The sequence below is a fragment of the Aotus nancymaae genome, unplaced genomic scaffold (genome assembly GCF_030222135.1).
Source record: "Aotus nancymaae isolate 86718 unplaced genomic scaffold, 86718_ANA_hifiasm-v0.15.2.pri h1tg000108l, whole genome shotgun sequence".
Taxonomy (NCBI): Eukaryota; Metazoa; Chordata; class Mammalia; order Primates; family Aotidae; genus Aotus; species Aotus nancymaae.
Window position 1 is genome coordinate 28,490,355 of NW_026988523.1, and position 24,440 is coordinate 28,514,794.

General features: G+C 50.2%; 1 protein-coding gene across 1 annotated transcript; it reads right to left on the bottom strand.

Moving 5' to 3' along the window:
• Nucleotides 1–215: 215 nt before the first annotated feature.
• Nucleotides 216–22,703, bottom strand: ANKRD35 (ankyrin repeat domain 35). The gene is made up of 14 exons (XM_064370857.1): nt 22,559–22,703; nt 14,158–14,288; nt 13,303–13,391; nt 12,877–12,941; nt 10,883–10,940; nt 10,641–10,711; nt 10,211–10,317; nt 9,203–9,384; nt 8,264–8,301; nt 5,791–7,779; nt 2,428–2,517; nt 2,131–2,196; nt 1,253–1,358; nt 216–422 (listed from the first exon to the last, which is right to left on the bottom strand). The coding sequence occupies exons 1-13, from the start codon at nt 22,595–22,597 to the stop codon at nt 1,296–1,298; spliced, it is 2,988 nt and encodes a 995-aa protein (XP_064226927.1). The 5' UTR covers nt 22,598–22,703; the 3' UTR covers nt 216–422; nt 1,253–1,295.
• Between the last annotated feature and the right edge of the window lie 1,737 nt (nt 22,704–24,440).

Consider the following 24,440-nt stretch of genomic DNA (forward strand, 5'->3'; position numbering starts at 1 on the left):
AGAGGTTGAAGTCAGCTGAGATCATGCCACTGCACTCCAGCCTGGGTGACACAGTGAGACTCTGCCTCAAAAAAAAAAAAAAATCTACTTGTAAAAAAATGTTTTTAAGAATAAAGACATACTGTTAATATTTTTTCCAGGAAAACAAAAGAATAAAAGGATAAAAAATACTCCTTTCCCCACTCCCCTTTAGAAAGGAAAAAATGACACTCAGCCCCGTCCTGCCTCATGCTTTATTTTCCATAGAGCCTGTTTCCATCCACACCTCCTCTGGTCTGATCCATGCTGATTCCAAGGTCCAGGTTCTCAGGTCTGAGGTCCGTAATGTCAGCCGAAGCCCTGCCCTTACCATTCTCCAGTGGCCAACACCCCCCACCCACCACGGCCTGAGGGAGCCTCTCTCAACAAGGCATTCTTATTCCCTGAAAGAAGAAATTCAAGGATGAAATGCACATGCTTCCATATCCTCAGTCTCCTCCCACTCATGTCAACATGCTAAAAGGGACCCTCATCTATCTGGATGGGGGAAGGGGACTCTCTGCATTGGGGTGGGGAGAGGTTTGAGGCATGACTGCTCTTTGAAGGAATGGTATGAATGTGAAGAGATTCTGGATTTTGTAGAGTCCTGCCCTAAGGAACAACTTTGTACCACTATCCTCCCATCACTCATCTTTCCCTGGCATTTCCCCACCCCAGACCCAACCCCTGTTTCCAGTCTCCATCTCACAAGTCAGCCCCTTACTCCACCTGCTCACTGACTCCTGACCCCACCCAGTGATTCTCCATGTTTGTCTTCTCAATCACCTAAATGCCCGATTCCACAAAAGGCTCCCCACTGTCAGCCACCACAGGGGCAAAAAGGACTAATTTCTTTTTTTTTTTTTTTTGAGACGGAGTTTCGCACTTGTTACCCAGGCTGGAGTGCAATGGCGCAATCTCAGCTCACCACAACCTCCGCCTCCCGGGTTCAGGCAATTCTCCTGCCTCAGCCTCCTGAGTAGCTGGAATTACAGGCACGCGCCACCATGCCCAGCTAATTTTTTGTATTTTTAGTAGAGACGGGGTTTCACCATGTTGACCAGGATGGTCTCGATCTCTTGACCTCGTGATCCACCCGCCTCGGCCTCCCAAAGTGCTGGGATTACAGGCGTGAGCCACCACGCCCGGCCTAAAAAAAGGACTAATTTCATTCCATACGCCTCCTTTCCCAAGCCCTTTCTCCTTCCCTCATCACCGTTAACCCACAACTCACAGCAAAGAATCTCGTATCCCTGAGGGCTCACGGTGAGGCTGCCTCACTCCTCTTGCATGCTAAGGATTCGCAGCAGGATATTGTACACATCCTGTTCCATGCAGCCCTGTTGATGGCAGGAAAGGAAGAAAAGGGGATGAAGACGGGAAAATGGAGCAAGGTGAGGGGGAGGTTCTGTGGTACAATGGAAGGCTGTTTTACTATGTACCTTCACTTATAGTATTTAACTTCTTCATGGCCGTTTCCCTATCTTCACAAGGAAGAGAATGATGTATACTTTTTTCTTTTTTTTTTTTTTTGAGATGGAGTTTCACTCTTGTTGCCCAGGCTGGAGTGCAGTGGCACGATCTTGGCTCACCTCAACCTCCGCCTCCCAGGTTCAAGCGATTCTCCTGCCTCAGCCTCCCGAGTAGCTGGGATTACAGGCATGCACCACCACGCCTGGCTAATTTTGTATTTTTAGTAGAGACGGGGGTTTCTCCATATTGGTCAGGCTGGTCTCGAACTCCCGACCTCAGGTGATCCGCCTGCCTCGGCTGATGTCTACTTTTCCTAACAAGGGAGCAAGACACCAACCTCTTTTTCCTTGTTTAGGACTAAGTGGCTCCAGGAGGCAACTGAGAAAGGGTACAGGGGTTAGGAAAAGTCCTTACAATGGGCCAGGGAATTGAAATGGAGGGGCAAACGCCTCTTCTCTTCACATTCATACTCGACATCTCTCGATCTACCAAGTGAGATCAGAACCCTGGCACCGGATGCAGCTTTCTGAGAAATGGCAAATATGTACAGGGAGCCTGGAGAAAAGAGAGGGGCCCTAAATGCAATACCCTACACCCAGCTTTCTGTCTCTACCTCTCTCAAAACTCCACCATGCTCACCCGAGCAGCATTCAGTAGGTGATTCCTGTAGGTGGAGATGATCTCTTCGTGGTTCTTCTGGGAATCCTGAAAACGAACATCGATAGGAAGTCACGTGTCCACCCTCACCCAGGCTTGAGGAGCAGCACACCGAAGTGGTCGGCAGTACCCGGTGGGCTCCTGGCCCAACACTGGCCCATCCTGGATCACTGCCTAGCCAGGCCTCTGTAATTCCTAAAATGTCTCCCACACATACATCACTTCCACCGTCCACCTTCTTCTCCAACAGCGTCCATTTCCCTGACAGCCAAAACATACCTGCAGCTGCAGGGCAAGGCGAGCATTTTCTCCCCGAATTGCTAGAACCTCTTCTGAAAGCTGCTCCAGCTTCTTCAACAACTCCTTGATCTGAGGCCAAGAGCATAGAGGCAACCGATGAGGCTCAAGTCATTTCTCCCACAAACACCACCCAGGGTCAAGGTCAGCTTCCTTTTACTGAGTATCTAATACGTGCCAAGTTTACACAAATTGTCTCATTTAACATTGAAAAGAGCTTTTCTTCTGAGAAAAACAATACTTCTTTGAAGGAAGGTTTTCTTTCTTTTTTTTTTTAAAGATGGGGTTTCACCCTGATGGCCAGGCTGGTCTTGAACTCCTGACCTCAGGTGATCCACCCACCTCGGCCTCCCAAAGTGCTAGGATTACAGGCGTGAGCCACCACGCCCGGTCTGTTTTTTTTTTTTTTTGAACTGAGTCTCGCTGTGTCACCCAGGCTACAGTGCAACGACACCATCTCTGCTCACTGCAACCTCCACCTCCCAGGTTCAAGCCATTCTCCTGCCTCAGTCTCCTGGGTAGTTGGGATTACAGGCATGCACCACCACACCTGGCTAAGTTTTTGTATTTAGTTTTTGTATAGTAGAGACAGGGTTTCACTATGTTGGCCAGCATGGTCTCGAACTCCTGATCTCAGGTGATCTGCTCACCTCAGCCTCCCAAAGTGTTGGGATTACAGGCGTGAGCCACCGTGCCCTGGCTGTTTTGTTTTTGGAGGCAAGGTCTCACTCTGTCCCCCAGGCTGGAGTGTAGTGGTGTAATCTCAGCTCACTGCAACCTCTACCTCCTGAGTAGCATAGGCACAGGCACAGGCCACCACACTCAGCTAATTTTTGTATTTTTTTTTTTTGTATAGTTGGGGTTTCGCCATGTTGCCCAGGCTGGTCTCAACCTCCTGGGCTCAAGCAATCCATCCACCTTGGCCTCCCGAAGTGCTGGGATTACAGCATGAGCCACCGTGCTCCACCTCAGGGAAGTATTATTATCTACATTTTGTAGATAAAGAGACTGAATTAAGTAATTTGTCAAAATCACACAGCTGATAAGTGATGAAATCATGATTTGAACCGCAATCCCTTTGACTCCTTGGCGCATGCTCTTACCTTAATACTGGACCCTAACCTACTTCTGGCTGCTGACCACTAAGGGACATGGAGATGAGGCCTTGCGACTTACTGAGGCAGAGGCACAAACACGGCACAAACACAGTTTATGGTAACTAGCAGTAATGGGAATAGCGGTAGTAGGAATAACAATAGCTAGCTTTTACTGAGTACTTACCATGGGACAAGTGTTCCAAATCTTTTAAATAAATACCATTTCTTATTTAATGTAATCTTCACAACCACTTTATTATCCTCGTTTTATAAATAAGAAAACTGAGAACTACAGACGTTAAATAATTTGCCCAAGATCAGACAATCTCTGTCCAGAGACCACGTTCTTTTTTTTTTTTTTAAGATGGGGTTTCACCATGATGGCCAGGCTGGTTTTGAACTCCTGACCTCAGGTGATCCACCCATCTCAACCTCCCAAAGTGCTAGGATTACAGGCGTGAGCCACAGCGCCTGGCTGAGACCACATTCTTAACCATGACACTATATCTGCTTTTACCCAATTGTCTACTTTCATCTTCTCCTTCAATGCAATATAAAAATACTTTCTTTAATTAAGCTCAACCCGCACTGATTCCTATTCTGGATAACATTCCTTCTACTTTAATGTACTCCATACTATAGAAAACATATATTCTTTATATATACATATATATATATATATATATATATATATTTTTTTTTTTTTTTTTTTTTGAGGAGAAGGAGTCTTGCTCTGTTGCCCAGACTGGAGTGCAGTGGTGCAATCTCCGCTCACTGCGACCTCCACCTCCCAGGTTCCAGCAATTCTCCTGCTTCAGCCTCCCAGGTAGCTGGGATTACAGGCACGTGCCACCATGCCCGGCTAATTGTTGTATTTTTAGTAGAGCTGGGGTTTCACCATGTTGGCCGGTCTGGTCTCGAACTCCTGACCTCAGGTGATCCACCCGCCTCGGCCTCCCAAAGTGCTGAGATTGCAGACGTGAGCCATCGTGCCAGCCACTTTATATTTTTTGATCCTCCTAAATTTGATCAGGTATCCAAGTTTTAATAAGAAGTCTGAACTCATTCATTTCATGGGTAAGTCTAGAACTACTAAATCCATTTGTAAGTTGATATTTAGAGTTCATAAAACATGTCTCATAGAAACATGTAGACTCTTAGCCAGTGTGGGCCTGAAAAAAAGAAAAGAAAAAAAAAAAAAAGAAACATGTAGACTCATGTTTAGAGCAAGCATTAGGAAATTCTGGTATCTAACAGTGTTGTTTGTTTGTTTGTTTTTCTGAGACAGAGTCTCACTCTGTCGCCCAGGCTGCAGTGCAATGGTGTGATCTCAGCTCACTGCAACCTCCACCTCCCAGGTTCAAGCGATTCTCCGGCCTCAGCCTCCTGAGTAGCTGGGATTACAGGCACTCACCACCATGCCCGGCTAATGTTTGTATTTTTAGTAGAGACGGGGTTTCACCATGTTGGCCAGGCTGGTCTCGATCTCTTGACCTCGTGATCCGCCTGCCTTGGCCTCCCAAAGTGCTGGGATTATAGGCGTGAGCCACTGCGCCCAGCCTCAAGCTTCTTTTTCTTTGCATTGGTGCCCTCTTTGCCAATGGACATCTTTCTGTAGAAACCACTCTGAGGTGGAGGGGAGAAGAGCCGCTATCACTGAGTCTACTTTTCTTAACCCATTAGTTCCTGAGTTACCTCCTCAGAACCTCAGTAAAACCAGCTTTGCTATTAGGCCTCTTCCTAGGCTATTCCCATCATGCTATTAGACCTCTTCCTAGGCTAATATGCAATTTTTTTAAAAAAAAGACGGGGTTTCACCATGTTGATCAGCCTGGTCTTGAACTCCCAACCTCAGGTGATACACCCGCCTTGGCCTCCAAAGTGCTTGGATTACAGGAGTGAGCCACCACGCCCAGCCGGCTAATATGCAATTTAAGTCCAAATGCTAACAAACGATGGTGCTGCACTGGCGGCAGCCCTGAGCACACTGCTTCTGAATCCGGGTGCCGAATTTCATTACCTAAGCCCCCTTCTCTCTTCCACTTACACCTTACCTCACCTCCAACTCAATCCCAACCCCCTCAGACCCAGGAGAACACACTAGAGTGGTCCCTGCAAAGGACTGGTGCTCCATTTGGAATACTAATCTGACCCACTGCTGCAACAAAGGTTTCTGGATTCAGGTTCGCAAACTCCCAAATACACCGAAACTTTCCCTAGTGCTCCCAGGGCTACCTCAGCTGCTCACCTTGGCCTCCTTGTCCCGGCAAGCCCCAATGAGACGCTCCATCTTCTCCTTCAGCAGCTCCGCCGTTTTCTCAAACTGCTCCGAGCGCCCCCGCATCTCGCTGGCCTGGCGCTCTTGCTCCGCTGCCCGAGCTGCCAGGTCCCCGCTGCGGCGCCGCTCCTCGGCCACCGCCTCCCGCAGCCGACCCACTTCCCGGCAGGCTGCGTTATACTTTCCCAGCAGAGTCTTGAGCTCCTGGCCCCAAGCCTGGGCCTGGGCCACCAGCGAGCCCCGCGTTTTCTCGTGTTGCCGCAGGCTGGCCGCCTCCCGGGCCCGCAGCTCCGCCACCTCCTCCGTGGCTTGGTAGAGCAGCTGCTTGAGCTTCCCGATCTCCTGGCTCTTCCCGCTCATCGTGGCCTGAACCGCCCGCAGCTCTTCCTCCAGCTTCCCCAGGTCTTGCTCCAGAGCAGCCACTTGCGGGGATGCTGGGACCTTGAAAGAGGTGCCTGGCTCCCCACATGGGGACAGGGACCCCCGCAACTGCCGGTTTTCCTCTCGCAGCCGAGCCAGCACCTGCTGGGCCTCCCGATGCCGGTCCGCCAGGGTGCTGATGCAGGCCCGCAGCTCCTCCGGGGGCTCCGCTGCTTCGCTCCGTGCGCTCCTCTTGCCCACCAGGTCTGGGGGCAGGCAGTCCCACAGCCCTCGGAGGCTGCTGCTCTGGGAGGCCAGGCGCCTCCGCAGCTCCTCTGTGGCCTCCTTCTCCACGGCCAGTTCATCTGTCAGCAGCCCCACACTCTGCTGCAACTGCTGCAGCCGGTCCTGCGCCTCTGGCTTGGGCATAAACTCCCGCTGCAGCCTCTGGCTCAGGGCCTGCAGCTCCCTCTGCAACCTCTGCCGCTCCCGCCCCAACTCCCCTAACTCCTCCAGTAAGTTACTGTTGCTCAGTCTCAGTGCTGACACCTCCTTCTCCAGCTGTCCCTTTGCCAGGCCTCCTAGGGCCTGTTGCCCTCCAGGGGCCCCTAGAGGCTCTCCCCGAGCCCCGGGAACGCTTTTCTCCTCTTCATCCTCTTTGATGCTCCCTGGGGCTGCCTTTGGTGTTCCCTCTCCGGACTCCTGGGAAGGAATCTCAGGCTTCACCTGCAGTCCTGCCTTTGCCCGGTCCAGCCTCGCCAGCACTCGCTCCAGTCGGGCCTCCATCTTCTCCCAGGCAGCTGCTGCGGCCTCAGCACGGGGAGTCCCCAGGGCTCCCTCCATGACTGGTCTTGATAAAGCCGCCCGGGCAGCATCCTTTTCTCGCCACGCCGCAGCAAGCTCCTCCCTTAGCTGTAGCAGAAGCTGGTTCATGGCTGCTGGGCCCGCTGGTTCAGCCACTGTGCCTCCTGGTTCAACTCCTAGAACCTGGGGCCTCTCCTTCTGGCCAGCAGGCATCTGGTCCACATGATCAGGGCCAAGGGTCTGTCCACCATCTTTAGTCAATTGCTGTCCTGTGGCTTTCCTGATGGTCTCAGACCCTGGGCTCTGGGGTAACTTCTGTTCTTCTGGTTGGGACCTTCCATGGACTTCATACTGGATCTCTCCTGTGGCTGAGTCCTCAGCCTTCTCGGGAGCTAATACTGAATTTATGGTGGCTGCTGCCTGCTGTTGCTTCTTTAGCTCTTGTATACGCTCAGCCAGCAGGTCCAGAGGACGACCCTGCTCCATGCCATCCCCTCCAGGCCGGAGACTAGAGCCTTGCCCTCCTGAAGCTCTGGGCTCCCGGGACAGGAGGAGCCCTAGCTCCTGCGCCTGCTCTTGAATCTGGTTCTCAAGGTCCAGGTAGGCTGCAGCTTGAGCCTTCCACTCGTCTGTCTTTTGCACCAGCTCCTGCTCCAACTGAGAAACTTTCCTGTGCTCCTCTTCAAACTTCCACCTCCACTCCTCCGAGCACGGGTCTTCATCCTCCTCCTCCTCAGGCTCTGCTCTCCATGGGGTCTTAGGTGAAGAACCTGCCTGGGGCTCCGATGGAGAGGCCTATGTTGAAAACAGAATAGTAAGGCCAGGCACGGGGGCTCCCGCCTGTAATCTCAGCACTTTGGGAGGCCGAGGTGGGCGGATCACGAGGTCAAGAGATCGAGACCAACCTGGCCAACATGGTAATACCCTGTCTCTACTAAAAATACAAAAAATTAGCTGGGCGTGGTGGCATGCACCTGTAGTCCCAGCTACTCAGGAGGCTGAGGTAGGAGAACCACTTGAACCCCGGAAGTGGAGGTTGCAGTGAGCTGAGATCGCACCACTGCACTCCAGTCTGGCGATGGAGCTCGCTCCATCTCAAAAAAAAAAAAGAAAGAAAAAAGAGAACAGAATAGTAAATATAAAGTGTGGCCACTAGGCAGCCACAGGAGTGCCTTTCTTCTCTTAAATGTCTTGCCATCTGAAGGACCACTGGGAATAGTCACAGTGGGATAGCCTGGGGTGTGTCAAAAGCAAAAGTGGGAGGCACTTAGGGTCTTACCTGGGATGCAAGATCTGGGTGCTGGACTAGCCCCTGACCTATAAGAAAAGATATGAGGAAAATGAGAGCGAAGACAGGTTCCACGTGCTTCTAGCCCACATTCTTATCTTCAGATTTTTTCTGAGAGGGTGGCCTCTCTGTGACCAATCTCATGACATATCTTCCTGGTGCCAGAAGCCAATCTTGTTTAGTGGATCCCTAACTATCCAGTAACTTTGGTTTCCTGTCCCAGAAACGGGCCGCCTCATTCATTTTGTTCACTTATTTATTTATTTATTTATTTTTGAGACGGAGTCTCACTCTGTCACCCAGGCTGGAGTGCAATGGCACGAGCTCGGCTCACCGCAACCTCCGCCTCCCAGGTTCAAGCAATTCTCTTGCCTCAGCCTCCTGAGTAGCTGGGATTACAGGCACGTGCCACCGCGCCCAGCTTATTTTTATGTTTTAAAGACAGAGTTTCACCATGTTGGTCAGGCTGGTCTTGAACCCCCGACCTCAGGTGATCTGCCCGCCTTGGCCTCCAAAGTGCTTGGATTACAGGCGTGAGCCACCACGCCCGGCCTCACTCGTTTATTTACTGGTCACTGTGTCTGGCACGTTAATAAGCACTGGAACTTCAATGGTGAGCAAAACAGAAATGGCCTGTCACCTAAATCACACAAATAGGTGTACAATGACAACTCATAAACGCGAGAAACAACACTAGCCGGAGTTGTCCTCAGTGAGAGATCAGGCTGCATTAAAGAATTTTGCGATCATACTTTCGGGATGGGGATTTGAGGCCCTCTCACAGTGGCAGCAATAAATACATAAACTCTCAATGCAGGTGACAATTATTTGTCAGATAGATTACTTCCATGGAAACAAATGGGACTCTAAGAAACTTCTCTGATTCTATGGCTATCAAGGAGAATCTGGAGGTTACAAAGGGGCCCTTACCGCCCCGCCGCCGGTTCAGGGCCTGCTGTAGCAGCCTCCACAGTGACTTGTCTTGTGTGTGCAGAGCATAGTGCAAAGCGTCATGCCCCGTGCTGTCCACAGCCCCCGCGTCTGCTCCGTGGCTCAGGAGCAGTTCAGCCACCTCGGCACTGCCTTTCTCACAGGCCAGGATCAAAGCCGATCTGTGGGTTGAGACAAATCTGAGCAGCGACTTTCCCCATGGAATCCAGAAGTCCTGGTTCCCGACACTCCACTCACAGGGTGAGCTCTCACTCAGTGGGGTCAGGAGAACCACAGACCAACACTAGACCAGATAGACTTTTCAAATGCTGTTCCTTAGAAGTGCAGCAACCGAAATCGGGGGGCAACTGGATGAGTTCCATTTTTTTTTTAAGACTCAGCCACGCTCTTGTCCGCCAGGCTGGAGTACAATGGTTCGATTTTGGCTCACTGCAACCTCCACCTCCCGAGTTCAAGTGATTCTCCTGCCTCAGCCTCCCAAGTAGCTAGGATTACAAGCGCCTGCCACCATGCCCAGCTAATTTCTGTATTTTTAGTAGAGATGAGGTTTCACCGTGTTGGCCAGGCTGGTCTTGAACTCCTGACCTCAGGTGATCCTCCCACCTCGGCTTCCCAAAGTGCTGGGATTATAGGCGTGAGCCGCTGTGCCAGGCTGAGATCCATTTTTATCTTCTTTATATATCAATATTCTACATACATTTTTAATTAGAAAAAAGGATCCTCTTTCTTAAAAGATAATTTGAAAACCAGTAAATTCAGCCAATGGGTCCAGAAGTATCGATTCTACTTCTGGGGTCATCTATGCGAGGAAGGCGGTGATGGTAGCACGCAGAGCTTTTCAGAACCTCCGCTGGGAAGGAATGGCATTCCCAAGAACATAAAGCCCAACCTGTCTTTTTCCCCAACACACACACACACGGTGCACACTGGCTTCTTTCTAAATTGGTCAGGCCTGGAAACTGGGGTGGGTAGATGAGGAGGGCTCACTTGTCATCCTTGTCTGTAACGTTAACTCGGGCTCCTCTCTGCAGCAGCTGTGAGCAGATAGCTGCGTGCCCACCCAGCGATGCGATCATCAGGGGTGTACGTCCATCCTGCACAGATCGTAGGAAGGGTTCATGAGGAGCCAGGGAGAGCCAGAGGCTTGACACGATCCTAACAGCTCCCCCACCTCACACCTCTTCGGAAAAAATAAAAGCCCAGATCTTGGGTCTAAACACTCCGTTTTGGAGGGTTGGAAGCTCTCCAGAAGCTAAGGCTTAACTTCTCTGTGAGGAAGAGGAGGAGAAGCAGGAGGAAGAGGAAGAGACGGGTGGTGCTAACACAACCCTAGGTCAAGGAATCCGGCCAATCAAGCTCAGAGAGAGCAGCAGCCTGCCTGTGTAGGACACTGCCCAGCTGCCCATCTCACACTCACATTATCCAACACGTCCAGGAAGGCTTCGTGGTCACACAGCAGGAGCACACTTGAGGCACAGCCAGAGGAGGCTGGGGAGGAGAAGATCGCGTTGGGGGCAAGCATGAAGAAAGCCTACTCACTACCCAGCATCCCCTCCGACCATTTCAGCGGTTGGCCCTGGCTGCCCCTCCCCCCTCGCACCTCCCGTTTCCCACCCTGTAGTCCCTGCATCCCTGTCCCCACGAGTCCCCTGCACACACCTGCCCAGTGCAATGGACTACGGTTTTCTGCGTCCACAGCATCTTCATTAGCACCATGCTGCAAATGGCCACGAAGGGAAGCAGCATGGAGCTTGGTGTTAACATCCTTATCCCATACCCTCATTGGGTCACCAGTTTCCATGGTAATATGAGGAGGGGGCAGGAGGACCACTTTAGAGAAGCCTGCCTACTAGGCAAGCCCAGTTCATTCATTGCTGATGATAGGCAGCCTTGAATATCAGCCCTGGTTTCTAAACCAAGGGCCTAGGAAAAATCAGGTGGTAGATAAATAAACGTGTTAGGGAAAATGACACCTGAGTCCATGGCTGGTACTTTAGAAAAACCATTGTGGGCCAGGTGCGGTGGCTCACGCCTGTAATCCCAGCAGTTTGGGAGGCCGAAGCGGGCGGATCATGAGGTGAAGAGATCGAGACCATCTTGGCCAACATGGTGAAACCCAGTCTCTACTAAAAGTACAAAAAATTAGCCAGGCGTGGTGGTGCCTGCCTATAGTCCCAGCTACTCAGGAGGCTAAGGCAGGAGAATGGCTTGAAACTGGAAAACGCCCCATATAGAGGTCCAGGTCTGCAATAAGAAATCTGGGCAGGGCCCCAGAAGTTAAGCAGGGTTGGGCTTGGCAGAGTCTTGGCCCAGTGTGATGGCTCACGCCTGTAATCCTAGCACTCTGGGAGGTTGAGGTGGGTGGATCATCTGAGGTCAGGAGTTCAAGACCAGCCTGGCCATCATGGTGAAACCTCATCTTAAAAAAAAATAAAATAGGGCCGGGCGCGGTGGCTCACGCCTGTAATCCCAGCACTTTGGGAGGCCGAGGCGGGTGGATCACGAGGTCAAGAGATCGAGACCATCCTGGTCAACATGGTGAAACCCCGTCTCTACTAAAAATACAAAAAATTATCTGGGCATGGTGGTGCGCGTCTGTAGTCCCAGCTACTCAGGAGGCTGAGGCAGGAGAATTGCTTGAACCCAGGAGGCGGAGGTTGCGGTGAGCCGAGATCGCGCCATTGCACTCCAGTCTGGGTAACAAGAGCGAAACTCTGTCTCAAGAAAAAAAAGAAAAAGAAAAAAAAAGAAACCGGAAAACGGAAGTTTCAGTGAGCCGGGAACGCGCCACTGCACTCCAGTCTGGTGATAGAGCAACTCTGTCTCAAAAAAAAAAGAAAAGAAAAGAAAAGAAAAATCACTGTGAAAAGTGGAAAGGATTAGGAAGAACGAAAGCAGAACATTCATTTGCCTGATGGCCGGTTAAGGTAACTGCCTTTTGTACTTTTGGGGACTCACTAATAAATTGTCCACATGTCATTTCACACGTTTATTTCTCTTTATACTACTAGACTATAAACTCCTCAAAAACAGACAGTAGGGCTTTGGTTTAATTTCAGTATCTCTGTCCTTAGTCTTTTTTTTTTTGGAGACGGAGTTTCGCTCTTGTTACCCAGGCTGGAGTGCAATGGCACGATCTCGGCTCACCGCAACCTCCGCCTCCTGGGTTCAAGCAATTCTCCTGCCTCAGCCTCCCGAGTAGCTGGGACTACAGGCACGCACCACCATGCCGAGCAAATTTTTTGTATTTTTAGTAGAGACAGGGTTTCACCGTGTTGACCAGGATGGTCTCGATCTCTTGACCTCGTGATCCACCCTCCTCGGCCTCCCAAAGTGCTGGGATTAAAGGCGTGAGCCACCGCGCCCGGCTGTCCTTCCTCTTGCCCCTCATCATAGCAGGAAGTATCTGCGGTGGCTCTCCTAATGACAAAATCATAGTTCCTGGCAACTCTGCTTTATAAGCTGCCCTCAAAGGCAGTATCGAGCATAGTGACTACACGTAGTAGTTGTCAAATAAATGTTTTCTTATTAGCCCTCCTACTGGGGATGAGGCCAGTACATTTGGCCAACTATTCCTTGTGACTATGAGACGAAGTTAGAAAACTCTGGGTCCACTTCTTCCCTTCACAAGAGTAGTCAAGGGTTGCTGTTACCTGAAGCAGGACCTTGACACACTGTGGCTGGCAGGAGATGGTGGCCAAGTGCAGGGCAGTGCTTCCTGGAAACAGAAAGATGGGGAGAAGGAGGGTAGGTGGCCCCATGCGTGCTGATGACTCACAGGGAGGGAAGGCGAGACGAGACGCACAGATAATCAGGAGATTAGGGAGAGAAGCTTTCAGCCACACGGGGCCAGAAATTCCTGTTCCCCAAGTGCCTGGTACCTGTGATGAAGGTGGGAGTGGGGGTGAGGTGTGCCCAGCTTACAGGGAGGGGAACTCCTGGAGGGATGCTGGCCAGAACTTACTGAGGAGAGAAGCAAGGGGCCACAGTAGGAACCTCCAGCAGGGCCCAGCACCGCCCCCCACAGCTGCTGTACAGGTGCAAGCAAGCAGCGTGGCCCAGTTCTCCGTCTCACTTACCATCCTCATTCTTGCTGTTGACGTCAGCCCCGTTTGCAAGCAGGATAGTCAGACACTCTGTCAGGCCTTTGGAGGCTGCCAGATGAAACCTGCCAGAATCAAGGCCGAGATGGGACCAGGGATGAGGAATGGGAGACTCTCAGTAAGCCCCTCTTCCTATGCTCCCTACCCCCAAACTCCTAAAAACAGGGAGAGAAGCTCCCCTAGCTTGAATTTCTGAGAAAGAGAAGTCTATACGGCCTCCAATCATAAAGGAAGTTAAAAGCAAGGAAGAAATCAGAGCTACTGGTCTCAAGGAATCTCAGATTATTGCAGGCTTGTCTAGGGGAATACATAATTACCTGCCTCTCTGGGCACAGAACCCTTAGCGGAAGTGGCAGTGTCACTGAGAATCAGTCAGAGCAGAGCAAAAGGCTGCACATTCGAAGGCTTTGAGCAGAGACAAAAGGTAACATTTCCCTTGACTTAATCAGCGCTCCCTCCAGCCATGTGAGGCCCATAGCCACCACTTCATTTCCAGTTTCCCAAGCATACACACCTTCCTGCTTGTGCAATGAAGAAACACTCTAGTTAGTGTATATATTCATTTCCTGTTTGTTTAATGGGCTTTGCGTACTTCCTGAGTCAGCAGTGCTGTCAATCTGGGTTGTGAGGTGGATGGAACTCAGGGACAATATTTTCTTCTCTCACTTTGTGCGGCATTTACATGTAGCAAAAACTATTGATATCCTTGCAAATTAAGACAATGAAAAGAGCTCTGAAGTTGTAGGCATTCCCTGGTCCTGTGTCATATTGGATTTGAGGGCTTTGAAAGGGAGCCACATATAAGGGGCAGGGGCCGGAGGACTGACTTACGGGGACTGGCCGTTCGAGTCTAGCTTGGTGGGTCGGGCTGACTTCCTGGAGGCCAGGGCAGCCACGCGCCCCACATCCCCCCGCTGCACTGCCTCCAGCAGCTTCTGATCACGACGGTTCCATCTCTCCACCTGGTCCAGAGCCCCAGGTTGTGTGAACATAGGATGGGGGTAGGATGGAGAAAGAAAAGAGGCAAACGGTTAGGGTGCCAAACAAGAGAAAAGGAATGTCCCTGAGGTCCTTTTCCTCTTCCACAAGTCACACACACATCCTAGATCATTTAGTCCTTTTTTTTTTATTTTTTATTTTTATTATTTTTTCTTTTATTTTTTAGAGATGGGGTTTCTCCATGTTGGCCAGGCTGGTCTCGAACTCCTGACCTCAGGTGATCCGCCCACCTCGGCCTCCCAAAGTGCTGGGATTACAGACATGAGCCACGGTGCCCGGCCCCATTTAGTCCCTCTTAGGTGGTTCCAGCTAAATCTTAACCAGCTAATATGCCACCAACAACTATTGCTGGTTATTTCCAGCCCTGGGCCAAAAGGACCCTGGACCACAGAATTAAAAATCACTTATGAGTGCTGAACGCACGGTATTTCAAATGTAACTTTATCATCATGATGATGAGGGTTGCTGTTCAGTGCCCAACCTCAGAGCAATCCTTTCCCTTTTGCTTTCTAGGTCTTGCTGGAGCAAATGGAACCAACCTGACCGCACCGGGGTGCTCACGTTGCCCCTCACCACCGCCACCACCCCAGACCCCTGCTGCTTTTGGTCGTCAGTTGTTTGAGAGGTACATCAAGGCACCAAGCTTCAGGTTACAGCTAGGAGTCCCAGTACCTAACCATTCCATCTCTAGTCGTTAACTTTGGGCCCCAAAATTAAAAGACGAAACTAGGCCAGGCGCGGTGGCTCACACCTGTAATCCCAGCACTTTGGGAGGCCGAGGCGGGCGGATCACCTGAGGTCAGGGGATCGAGACCAGCCAGGCCAACATGGCGAAACCCTGTGTCTACTAAAAATACAAAAAAGTAGCCGGTATGGTGGTGCGCGCCTGTAGTCCCAGCTACTCGGGAAGCTGAGACAGGAGAATGGCTTGAACCTGGGAGGCAGAAGTTGCAGTGAGCCGAGATCACGCCACTGCACTCCAACCTGGTGCCAAAGCAAGACTCCGTATCAAAAAAAAAAAAAGACGAAACTAGTTTCTGTTTTTCCATATCATATCCATGCCCTCTGGCGAGTGTCCCTGCCCTGCCCTTTCCAGGGCAACAACCACTAAAAGGCAAAGAGGTTTCTAGCTCTGCTCGAGGAAGCAGCAGGAACCAGCTCCCCTTCTCCTCCCTCCCAGTTTCCCTGGCGGGGAGCAGCAGCTGTCTCGACAGCAGCCACACCTGGGCATGCATTGTTCTATCATTCCAGCTTGAGTTTTGCGGACGGCACGGTAATTACAATAATTGAAGTGTTACGGGGCGTGAGACAGCTATGTAAAAACACTCAAGGCTGAAAGTACAGAAAAGCCTGGTTTTGTCCAGAGAAGGGAATAAAAAGGAAGAGATAAATGCAAAGATCTGTGGTCTGATGTAAAGGGTGCCGGACGAATATTTTGTTGGCCGGCCTGAGTTTGGGACCTAGTTCAGCTACATTCTCGACTGTGTGACCTATAGTAAGCCATTCGACATCTTTAACCTGTTTCCTCTTCTATAAAATGTGGCACAACTACCTCATCATGCTGCGACTATTACACAAGCTAATATATACAGATTCTCTTTATAAACTGGGAAGAGCCATCCAAATGTATGGCATCCTGGTAACAAAACAGGAATGAGTGGGGGTTGGTGGTGGCATATTGCGTTTTATAAGGCATCATCTCACCAAGAGGTTATTGAAGGGGGGAAGAAAAATAGGGTCTGTGGAAGCCCAATAAATAACTCATTTTCAAATACTGTTTACATAGCCAGGGCAAATTATTACCCAACCACAGGGAAGTTTTATTTATTTATTTATTCATTTATTTTAAGACGGGGGTTTCACCATATTGGTCAGGCTGGTCTTGAACTCCCGACCTCAGGTGATCTGCTCGCCTTGGCCTCCAAAGAGCTTGGATTACAGGCGTGAGCCACCAACCCCGGTTTTTTTTTTTTTTTTTTTTAAGCACAGGGAAGTTTTAAATATCCAAACCATACAATTATCTAAGGGAGATGGATTCTGAGGTAACACTCCTGTACGGAAGTTGTAACTTTTCAATTAGTCTCTCAACATCCCTGGAAGGTTAGGGCTATTATTTAATCTCTTTGACAGAAGAAACGAAAGTATACCGAGATACGATAACCATCCAAGATCGTGAAACAGAGCAGCAAACTTGGAATTAGAATCCAGGCCACGGCCGGGAGTGGTGGCTCAAAATCCCAGCACCTTGGGAGGCCTAGGCAGGTGGATCACCTGAGGTCAGGAGTTTGAGACCAGCCTGGCCAACCTGGTGAAACCCCATCTCTACTAAAAACACAAAAAATTAGCCGGGCATGGTGGTGGGTGCCTGTAATCCCAGCTGCTTGGGAGGCTGAGGCAGGAGAATCGCTTGAACCCGGGAGGTGGAGGTTGCGGTGAGCCAAGATGGCACCACTGCACTCCAGCCTGGGCGACAGAGCAAGACTCTATCACAAAAAAAAAAAAAAAAAAAAAAAAAAGAAGAAGAACCAGGTCATACTACTACGAGCTATAGAAAAAGGTTTACTTATTTCCAGATAAACAGTCTCAAGTTGCCTGCAGGGAAAAGCCACCCACCCTCAGACTTTACTGCCTACGCCAGACTCTAAACAGGTTAACTCTCAAAGGACAAAATAAGCAAAAGGACTCCTCATACTGACAGGCTCTGACATGTAAGAACACATTTTTTCATTCCCTTTGGAGACCACGTCACCCCCAGGAAAGCAGAGAGCTGGGACCATACCCCCATGACAGGGTGCTACCATCAGCCGACCTCAACCTGCAGTTCTGTTTAAAGTCAACTCTAACACTGCCTGCCTCTGCGAATTTAGGCATGTAACAACATCTCTGAATCTCAGTTTCCTTTTTTTTTTTTTTTTTTTAAGATGAGGTTTCACCATATTGGTCAGGCTGGTCTCAAACTCCTAACCTCAGGTGATCCACCCGACTCAGCCTCCCAAAGTGCTGGGATTACAGGCGTGAGCCACTGCGCCCAGCAAATCTCAGTTTCCTAATACTGTAACAACATATAAGGCATCTAGCTCTGTGTCTGTCACATAGTAGATGCACAATAAATATTACTTCCAGTCCCCATCCTTCCTGGGCACACTTTAGATGTTCCTGGGCTCAGGATTCTCCAGCCAGGGGAGTGGAAGGATCTTGCTGATATCAGGCAGTGAATAACAGCCAGGCTGTATAGATGGTAAAGATGCTTCTTATCAATATAGATTCTTTTTTTTTTTTTTTTTTTGAGACGGAGTTTCGCTCTTGTTACCCATGCTGGAGTGCAATGGCACGATCTCGGCTCACCGCAACCTCCGCCTCCTGGGTTCAGGCAATTCTCCTGCCTCAGCCTCCTGAGTAGCTGGGATTACAGGCACGCGCCACCATGCCCAGCTAATTTTTTGTATTTTTAGTAGAGACGGGGTTTCACCTTGTTGACTAGGATGGTCTCGATCTCTTGACCTCGTGATCCACCCGCCTCGGCCTCTCAAAGTGCTGGGATTACAGGCGTGAGCCACCACGCCCGGCCCATCAATATAGATTCTTAGATTCTTTTATTTCCACTTCTTTTTGTTCATTTCTCTCTTTTTTTTTTTTTGAGAGAGAGTCTTGCTCTGTTGCCCAGGTTGAAGTGCAGTGGCCTGATCATGGCTCACTGCAGCCTTGACCTCTGGGCTCAGGTGATCCTCTCACCTCAGTCTGCTGAGTAGCTGGGACTACAGGCATGCTCTACCACACTCAGGTAATTTTTTTAAATTGCATTTTAGGTTTTGGGGTACATGTGAAGAACATGCAAGATTGTTGCATAGGTACAATTTTTTTTTTAAGAGACGGGGTCTCACTGCATTGCCCAGGCTGGTCCCAAACTCCTGGGTTCAAGTGATCCTCCCCACCTTGGGCTCCCAAAGTGCTGGGGTTATAGGTGTGAGCCACCATGCTTGGCCTGGATACTTTTCTTTCTAGCTAGATAGTTCTAAATCTACCCAATTTACTTCCTATAATCTCATTATACTAAGTAGAGTTTAGAATGGGTGGAAATTTTTCACGGCTGAGCCTCTGTAGAGCTGGAGTGAAGGACAGAGGGATGCTTTCAAAGGTTAAGATGCAGTCTGGGTCTGACATCATAGCGCGGTTGTAGTGTTCGCCGCTGCTCTCCGAGCTTCGCAATGCCGCCCAAGAACGACAAGAAGAAAGACGCCAGAAAGTCGGCCAAGAAAGACAAAGACCCAGTGAACAAATCCGGGGTCAAGGCCAAAAAGAAGAAGTGGTCCAAAGGCAGAGTTCGGGACAAGCTCAATAACTTTGTCTTGTTTCACAAAGCTACCTATGACAAACTCTGTAAGGAAGTTCCCAACTATAAACTTATAACTCCAGCTGTGGTCTCTGAGAGACTGTAGATTCGAGGCTCCCTTGCCAGAGCAGCCCTTCAGGAGCTCCTTAGCAAAGGACTTATCAAACTGGTTTCAAAGCACAGAGCTCAAGTAGTTTACACCAGAAATACCAAGGGTGGCCGGGCGCAGTGGCTCACGCCTGTAATCCCAGCACTTTGGGAGGCTGAGGTGGGTGGATCACGAGGTCAAGAGATCGAGACCATCCTGGTCAACATGGTGAAACCCCATCTCTACTAAAAATACAAAAAATTAGCTGGGCACAGTGGCGCGTGCCTGTAGTCCCAGCTACTCGGGAGGCTGAGGCAGGAGAATTGCCTGAACTCAGGAGGCAGAGGTTGCGGTGAGCCAAGATCGCGCCATTGCACTCCAGCCAGGGTAACAAGAGCAAAAAACTCCGTCTCAAAAAAGAAATACCAAGGGTGGAGATGCTCCAGCTGCTGGTGAAGACGCATGAATAGGTCCAACCAACTGTACATTTGGAAAAATAAAAGTTTATTAAATCAAAAAAAAAAAAAAAGATGCAGTCTGTAGCTTACCCTGGCACCTTGGAAAGGAGGCAGAACTGTCACAGCCTCAAGGGAGCAATCACCAAATTAATCAGCAGACTTAATAAGTATAAGCTTTGCATGTCTGTAGCTGAGATTAGAGGACTTTCGTAGAAGTAATTGAACCCTCTCCTTATCTCTCTGGCTGTGTACTTATAAGCATCTTGTAACGTGGAAGCACAGCAGCAGGCAGAGAGAGAAGGAAAGACTTGTGCTGTAGGTCAGGTGAGTGGAAACAGAAAGGCTATTTCAGCACCTAATTCTCAATGTTTTAATTACAATAGACATTCCTCTAAGCTGATCAAGTGCCCATTATTTAAAGCGCTCTTCTGGTCTACTTCTGGTCTACCTAGGCAGAGTAAGCTCATGTGTAAGACACCTTCAAAGATATCCTCTACTTGACTAAAATAAAATGGGATGATAGGAGTTGGGTTTTTGTTTGTTGATTTTCCTATATACTGAATAACTTAGATTAGCTTTAAAATGATCATGCTAGGGCCGGGCGCAGTGGCTCATGCCTGTAATCCCAGCACTTTGGCAGGCCGAGGCAGGCTAATCACCTGAGGTCAGGAGTTCAAGATTAGTCTAGGCAACATGGTGAAACCCTGTCTCTACTAATAATACAAAAATTAGCTGAGCGTGGTGGCACATGCCTGTAATCCCAGTTACTCAGGATGCTGAGGTAGGAGAATCACTTAAACCCGGGAGGTGAAGGTTGCGGCGAGCCGACATCGTGCCACTGCACTCCAGCATGGGGCGGACAAGAGTGAAACTCCGTCTCAAGAAAAAAAAAAAGATCACTGCTTTTTGAGTCCTTACCTCAGACTGAGGGTGCAGGGCTCTGCCCTGGACCCAGGTGTGTGAATGGAGGTGGGTAGAGGCAATCTTCCAGTGTGACTGGGAAGCTAGGCTTTTGGAGTGGCTTTTGGAGTCTTTTTGAAAGACTGCCACACTATTCTGGCAAATGGGTCCAGGGTAGTTAGCCACCCAAGGAAGTGGAGGAATTTAGCATGAGAAATGTGGGGAAATTTCATGAGGAACCAATCTGCAGCTGAAATTGGCCTATTTGCAAGCTTTCTATGACTCCAGTCTCACTGAAGAAACAGTTTTCTTTCCAGCTAGATAATTCTAGGCCAGGTGTGGTGGCTCACGCCTGTCATCCAAGCACTTTGGAGGCCAAGGCGGGCAGATCACCTGAGGTTGGGAGTTCAAGACCAGCCTGACGAACACAGTGAAACCCTGTCTTTATAAAAAAAAAAAAAAAGATAATTCTAAACCCATCCAACTTACTTCCCATAATCTCATTATAGTAAAGATCTTGTTATCCTAAGAGTTTAGAATGGGTGGTTATTCTTTATGTTCAAACCTCTATGCAGCTGGAGTCAAGGAGGACAGAAGGGTGGTTCCAAATTCTAAGAGCCAGCCCATTGCTCACTCCAGCACCTTAGATAGGAGGTACTGCCCAAGGATTGGAGGATCAGAAAGAATGAAATAGTTTCTCTACTCCTAAGGAGCAGGCAGACTCCACAAATCTATGAGGGAAGGGCAACATTGAATTCTTTCAGTAACTAAGGAGGAGTCCATATGAATTTCTAAGAAATCATTATGAGTTAAGACAGTCTGGGCAGCCTCAGTTTCGGGTGCATGTAATAGTAAATAGGTTTTGATTGGTTGATCAATGTGTAGAAACTAAGTGGAGATGCAAATGTCAGTGGGACAAGGACAGGTCTCAACAGAGTTCCTACTCTTGCCTCATAGCTTGCTTCCAGAATTCTGTGACCTGCCCATGCAGAATGAGCTAATTGAACATTTCTCATATTTACTTATGAACGATACTACTAAGTCGAGTTCGCAAAGCAATATTGCTACAAGTAGCTGGCTAATTTGCTTCTAAATTAGCCATAACCCCACCTCTACAGAAAATTCCATTTTCAGGTAAGGGGGGCTCTATGTAAGAGATCTTTAGAGAAGAGGAAGCAATACCCTCCCTAAGCCACCACCTTTTATAATCTCTCTCTCTCTCTCTTTTTTTTAAAGAGATGGGGTTTCTCCATGTTGGCCAGGCTGGTCTCGAACTCCTGACCTCAGGTGATCCACCCACCTTGGCCTCCCAAAGTGCTGGGATTACAGGCGTGAGTCACAGCACCTGGCCTCTATGATCTTATGTTTTTTGTTTTTTGGTTTTTTTCCTGGGAGAATAGAGTGACTTCTGCTGGGAACACTCAGAGTCTGCTCTATCCTCTTCTTTCATCATCACTTTCCCCAACTCAACCAAAGGAAATGGGGAGTATAATCCCTAAACAACTGGGCGAGGGTTCAGGAAATGAATAATCTGGGGAAAGGCAGGCATTAAGGTCTTGACTGGCCCAAGAACCAGTCTGATGATCAGACACTGCAGTGAACTGGCTGGGGTGGATTCTGCAGGCAACTCACCCAGTCCCTTGGGGAGCAGCCAGGCAACTGTGCATCCTCTGGCAGTGCCTGTGAGGCTGGCCAGACTGCAATATTAACTCACAGCAAGCAGGCAGGAGGAAGTCCAGGCAAAGAGAGGAAAAGTGGGATTAGCGACCACTGGGCAGAGTAGGGCAGAGGTTGAAGGGGAGAACAGAAAGTTGCTGTTGTGGGAGCATCCGTTGGAAAAAGGTTTGGAGTGATGTGTGAGGAACAGCAGTGCTCGTGAGAGATGGGAGTGAAAGTGGCATGGGACAGGAGGGAGAAAATGGCAGAGGAGATTGTGAAAAACGGTTAGCAGAAGGCACAGGGCTGGGAGTCATTGTTGAACTAATAGGAAACTGCAAGGACAGAACTATGTGGGAGGGCAAGATTGTGGGGACAGGGTAGGGCTAAAAAATGGGGTTCTGGGGCACGAGCTGGTGGTGTAGAATGGAGCCTGGGACCAGGCAGGGGCCGGGAAGATGTTTGGGGGTGGTTTGGTATCGAGAGACAGAGCAGAAGTAGGGGCAGGGCCGTGGGAAGGGGACAGGGCTGCAGAAAACGTACCAGAAACTGGGAGTGCGATGTTAGGAGGACAAAAGGGCCGGGGAAAGGACCTTGGGGAGGGCAGAGGTGAAGAAGGCAAGTCAGAAGCTGCAGGACAGGGTCTTGAGGAAGGCAAAGCTGGCGGGCTTCCTTGTGAGAGCAGAAGAGCTAGAAATCCTGATAAAAAGAAAGGCGATGATGCATCGAGATGGGACTCAGCACTTCTGTCACTCCGGAGCTCGGACCCCAGTCCATCCTCCCACACATTTTGGCACCTACCGCCACCTGTGAGCTGGAGCAGGAGAAGATACGCTTCATGGCCGGGGTCGGGGCCACGGGGGACGGGGACGCGCGGACAGCCGGGGCACAGGTTCCCGAACCCACGGAGTTTGCTGCGCTGTACAAGAGACAGCTGTCAAAAAGCGGAGCGGGCCCCGCCCCAAGATCCGCCTCAAAACCCGCCTGCTCAATCAAAGGCGAGAACTCAAGAGCTGGGCTCAAGTCCGCCCCCGTCCCCGCCCTGCCCCGCCCCTGCAGAGGCAAAAAGCCCGCAGTCTCAGGCTGCGACAGGGGCTTGGACTTAAACCTCGCCCTCCAATTCTGAACCCGCCCTGGGAGCCGACCTGCTCAGTCCGCAAAGGAGCCGGGTGGGCTCCGGCTGAGATTCTCACGCGCCCGGCCCCGCCCACCCACGGTTCCAGGCGGGGCCTCCGCCCCAAGCCCCGCCCCTCCGCTCCCACCCGCGGTTCCAGGCGGGGCCTCTGCCCCAAGCCCCGCCCAGCCCCGCCCCTCGGAGCGCTGTCCCGGGAGGCGGGCGGGTCCCGGCTTCTACCTTGGGCTTCGGTGTCACGGACTGTCGCACTCGCCTTTAGTCACTGGCGAAGTTTCCTCTGCCCCCCACCAGCTCCCACCGCCCGCCCCGCCCCTATTCACCGGCCAAAAACCCAACCACAAAAGAGTATTTGAAGATAGCAGGTCGGAAACGGGAGATTGCAGTGCCAGGCCGGGAACTGAGCAGGGGTAACGCATCGCCCACGGTAACCTGGGGGACAAAAACCTAAGGAAAGAGGATCAGGCTCAACTTTATTTTTTCTTTCTTTTTTTCTGAGACAGAGTCTCACTCTGTCCCTCTGTCGCTCTGTCGGCCAGGCTGGAGTGCGTGGCGCTATCACAGCTCACGTAACCTCCAACTCGTGGGCTCAAAGGACCCTCTCATCCCAGCCTCCCGAGTAGCTGGGACTACAGGCATGCGCCACCACGCCTGGCTAATTTTTTTTTAAGAGTTGGAGTCTCGCTCTGTTGCCCAGTCTGATCCTGAACTCCAGACCTCGAGCGATTCTCTTCACCTTAGCCTCCGAAGCGCTGAGATTATAGGCATGAGGCACCACTGTCCCTGACCTAGGCTAAATTTTTTTTTTTTTTTTAGATGGAGTCTCTGCTGCCAGGCTGGAGTGCAGTGGCGTGATCTCAGCTCACTGCAACCTCTGCCTCCCGGGTTCAAGAGATTCTGCTGCCCTTCCCGAGTAGCTAGGACTACAGGTGCGCGCCACCATGCCCAGCTAATTTTTTGTTTTGTATTTTTAGTAGAGACGGAGTTTCACCATATTGGCCAGGATGGTCTCGATCTCTTGACCTCGTGATCCACCCGCCTCCGCCTCCCAAAATGCTGGGATTACAGCACTTCTGAATTCGAAAAGAGCAGAGAGCAAGGAGAACATTTTTATTTTAAACCGCCCCCGCCGCCTCCGTATAGAAACAAAAAATAACCAAACGAAAAACTGTCTTCACTGTTTCCACTGCCCTTGAACTTCAAGCTCTTGGTAATTCTTGAACAGTCAGTCGCAGCCAACCGGTTTTCCTGTCTCTCTTTTCTCCTCTCCCTACTGGAGAGAGCCCACTAAAATGCATATGAAAACCTACAGGGTAAAGCCCAAAGCTCTTAAGTGATTTACAAGGCTCTTCAGGAGTCATACGCTCTTTTTCAGTCCCATCTCTCATTACTTTCACACAAAAAGCCTCTCAAGCTGTTTGTTTGTGTTTTTATTTTTATTTTCTGAGACAGAGTCTTACTCTGTCACCTAGACTTAAGTGCAGTGGAGCGATCTCGGCTCACTGCAGCCTCTGCTTTCCCAGTTCAAGCAATTCTGCCTCAGCCTTCTCC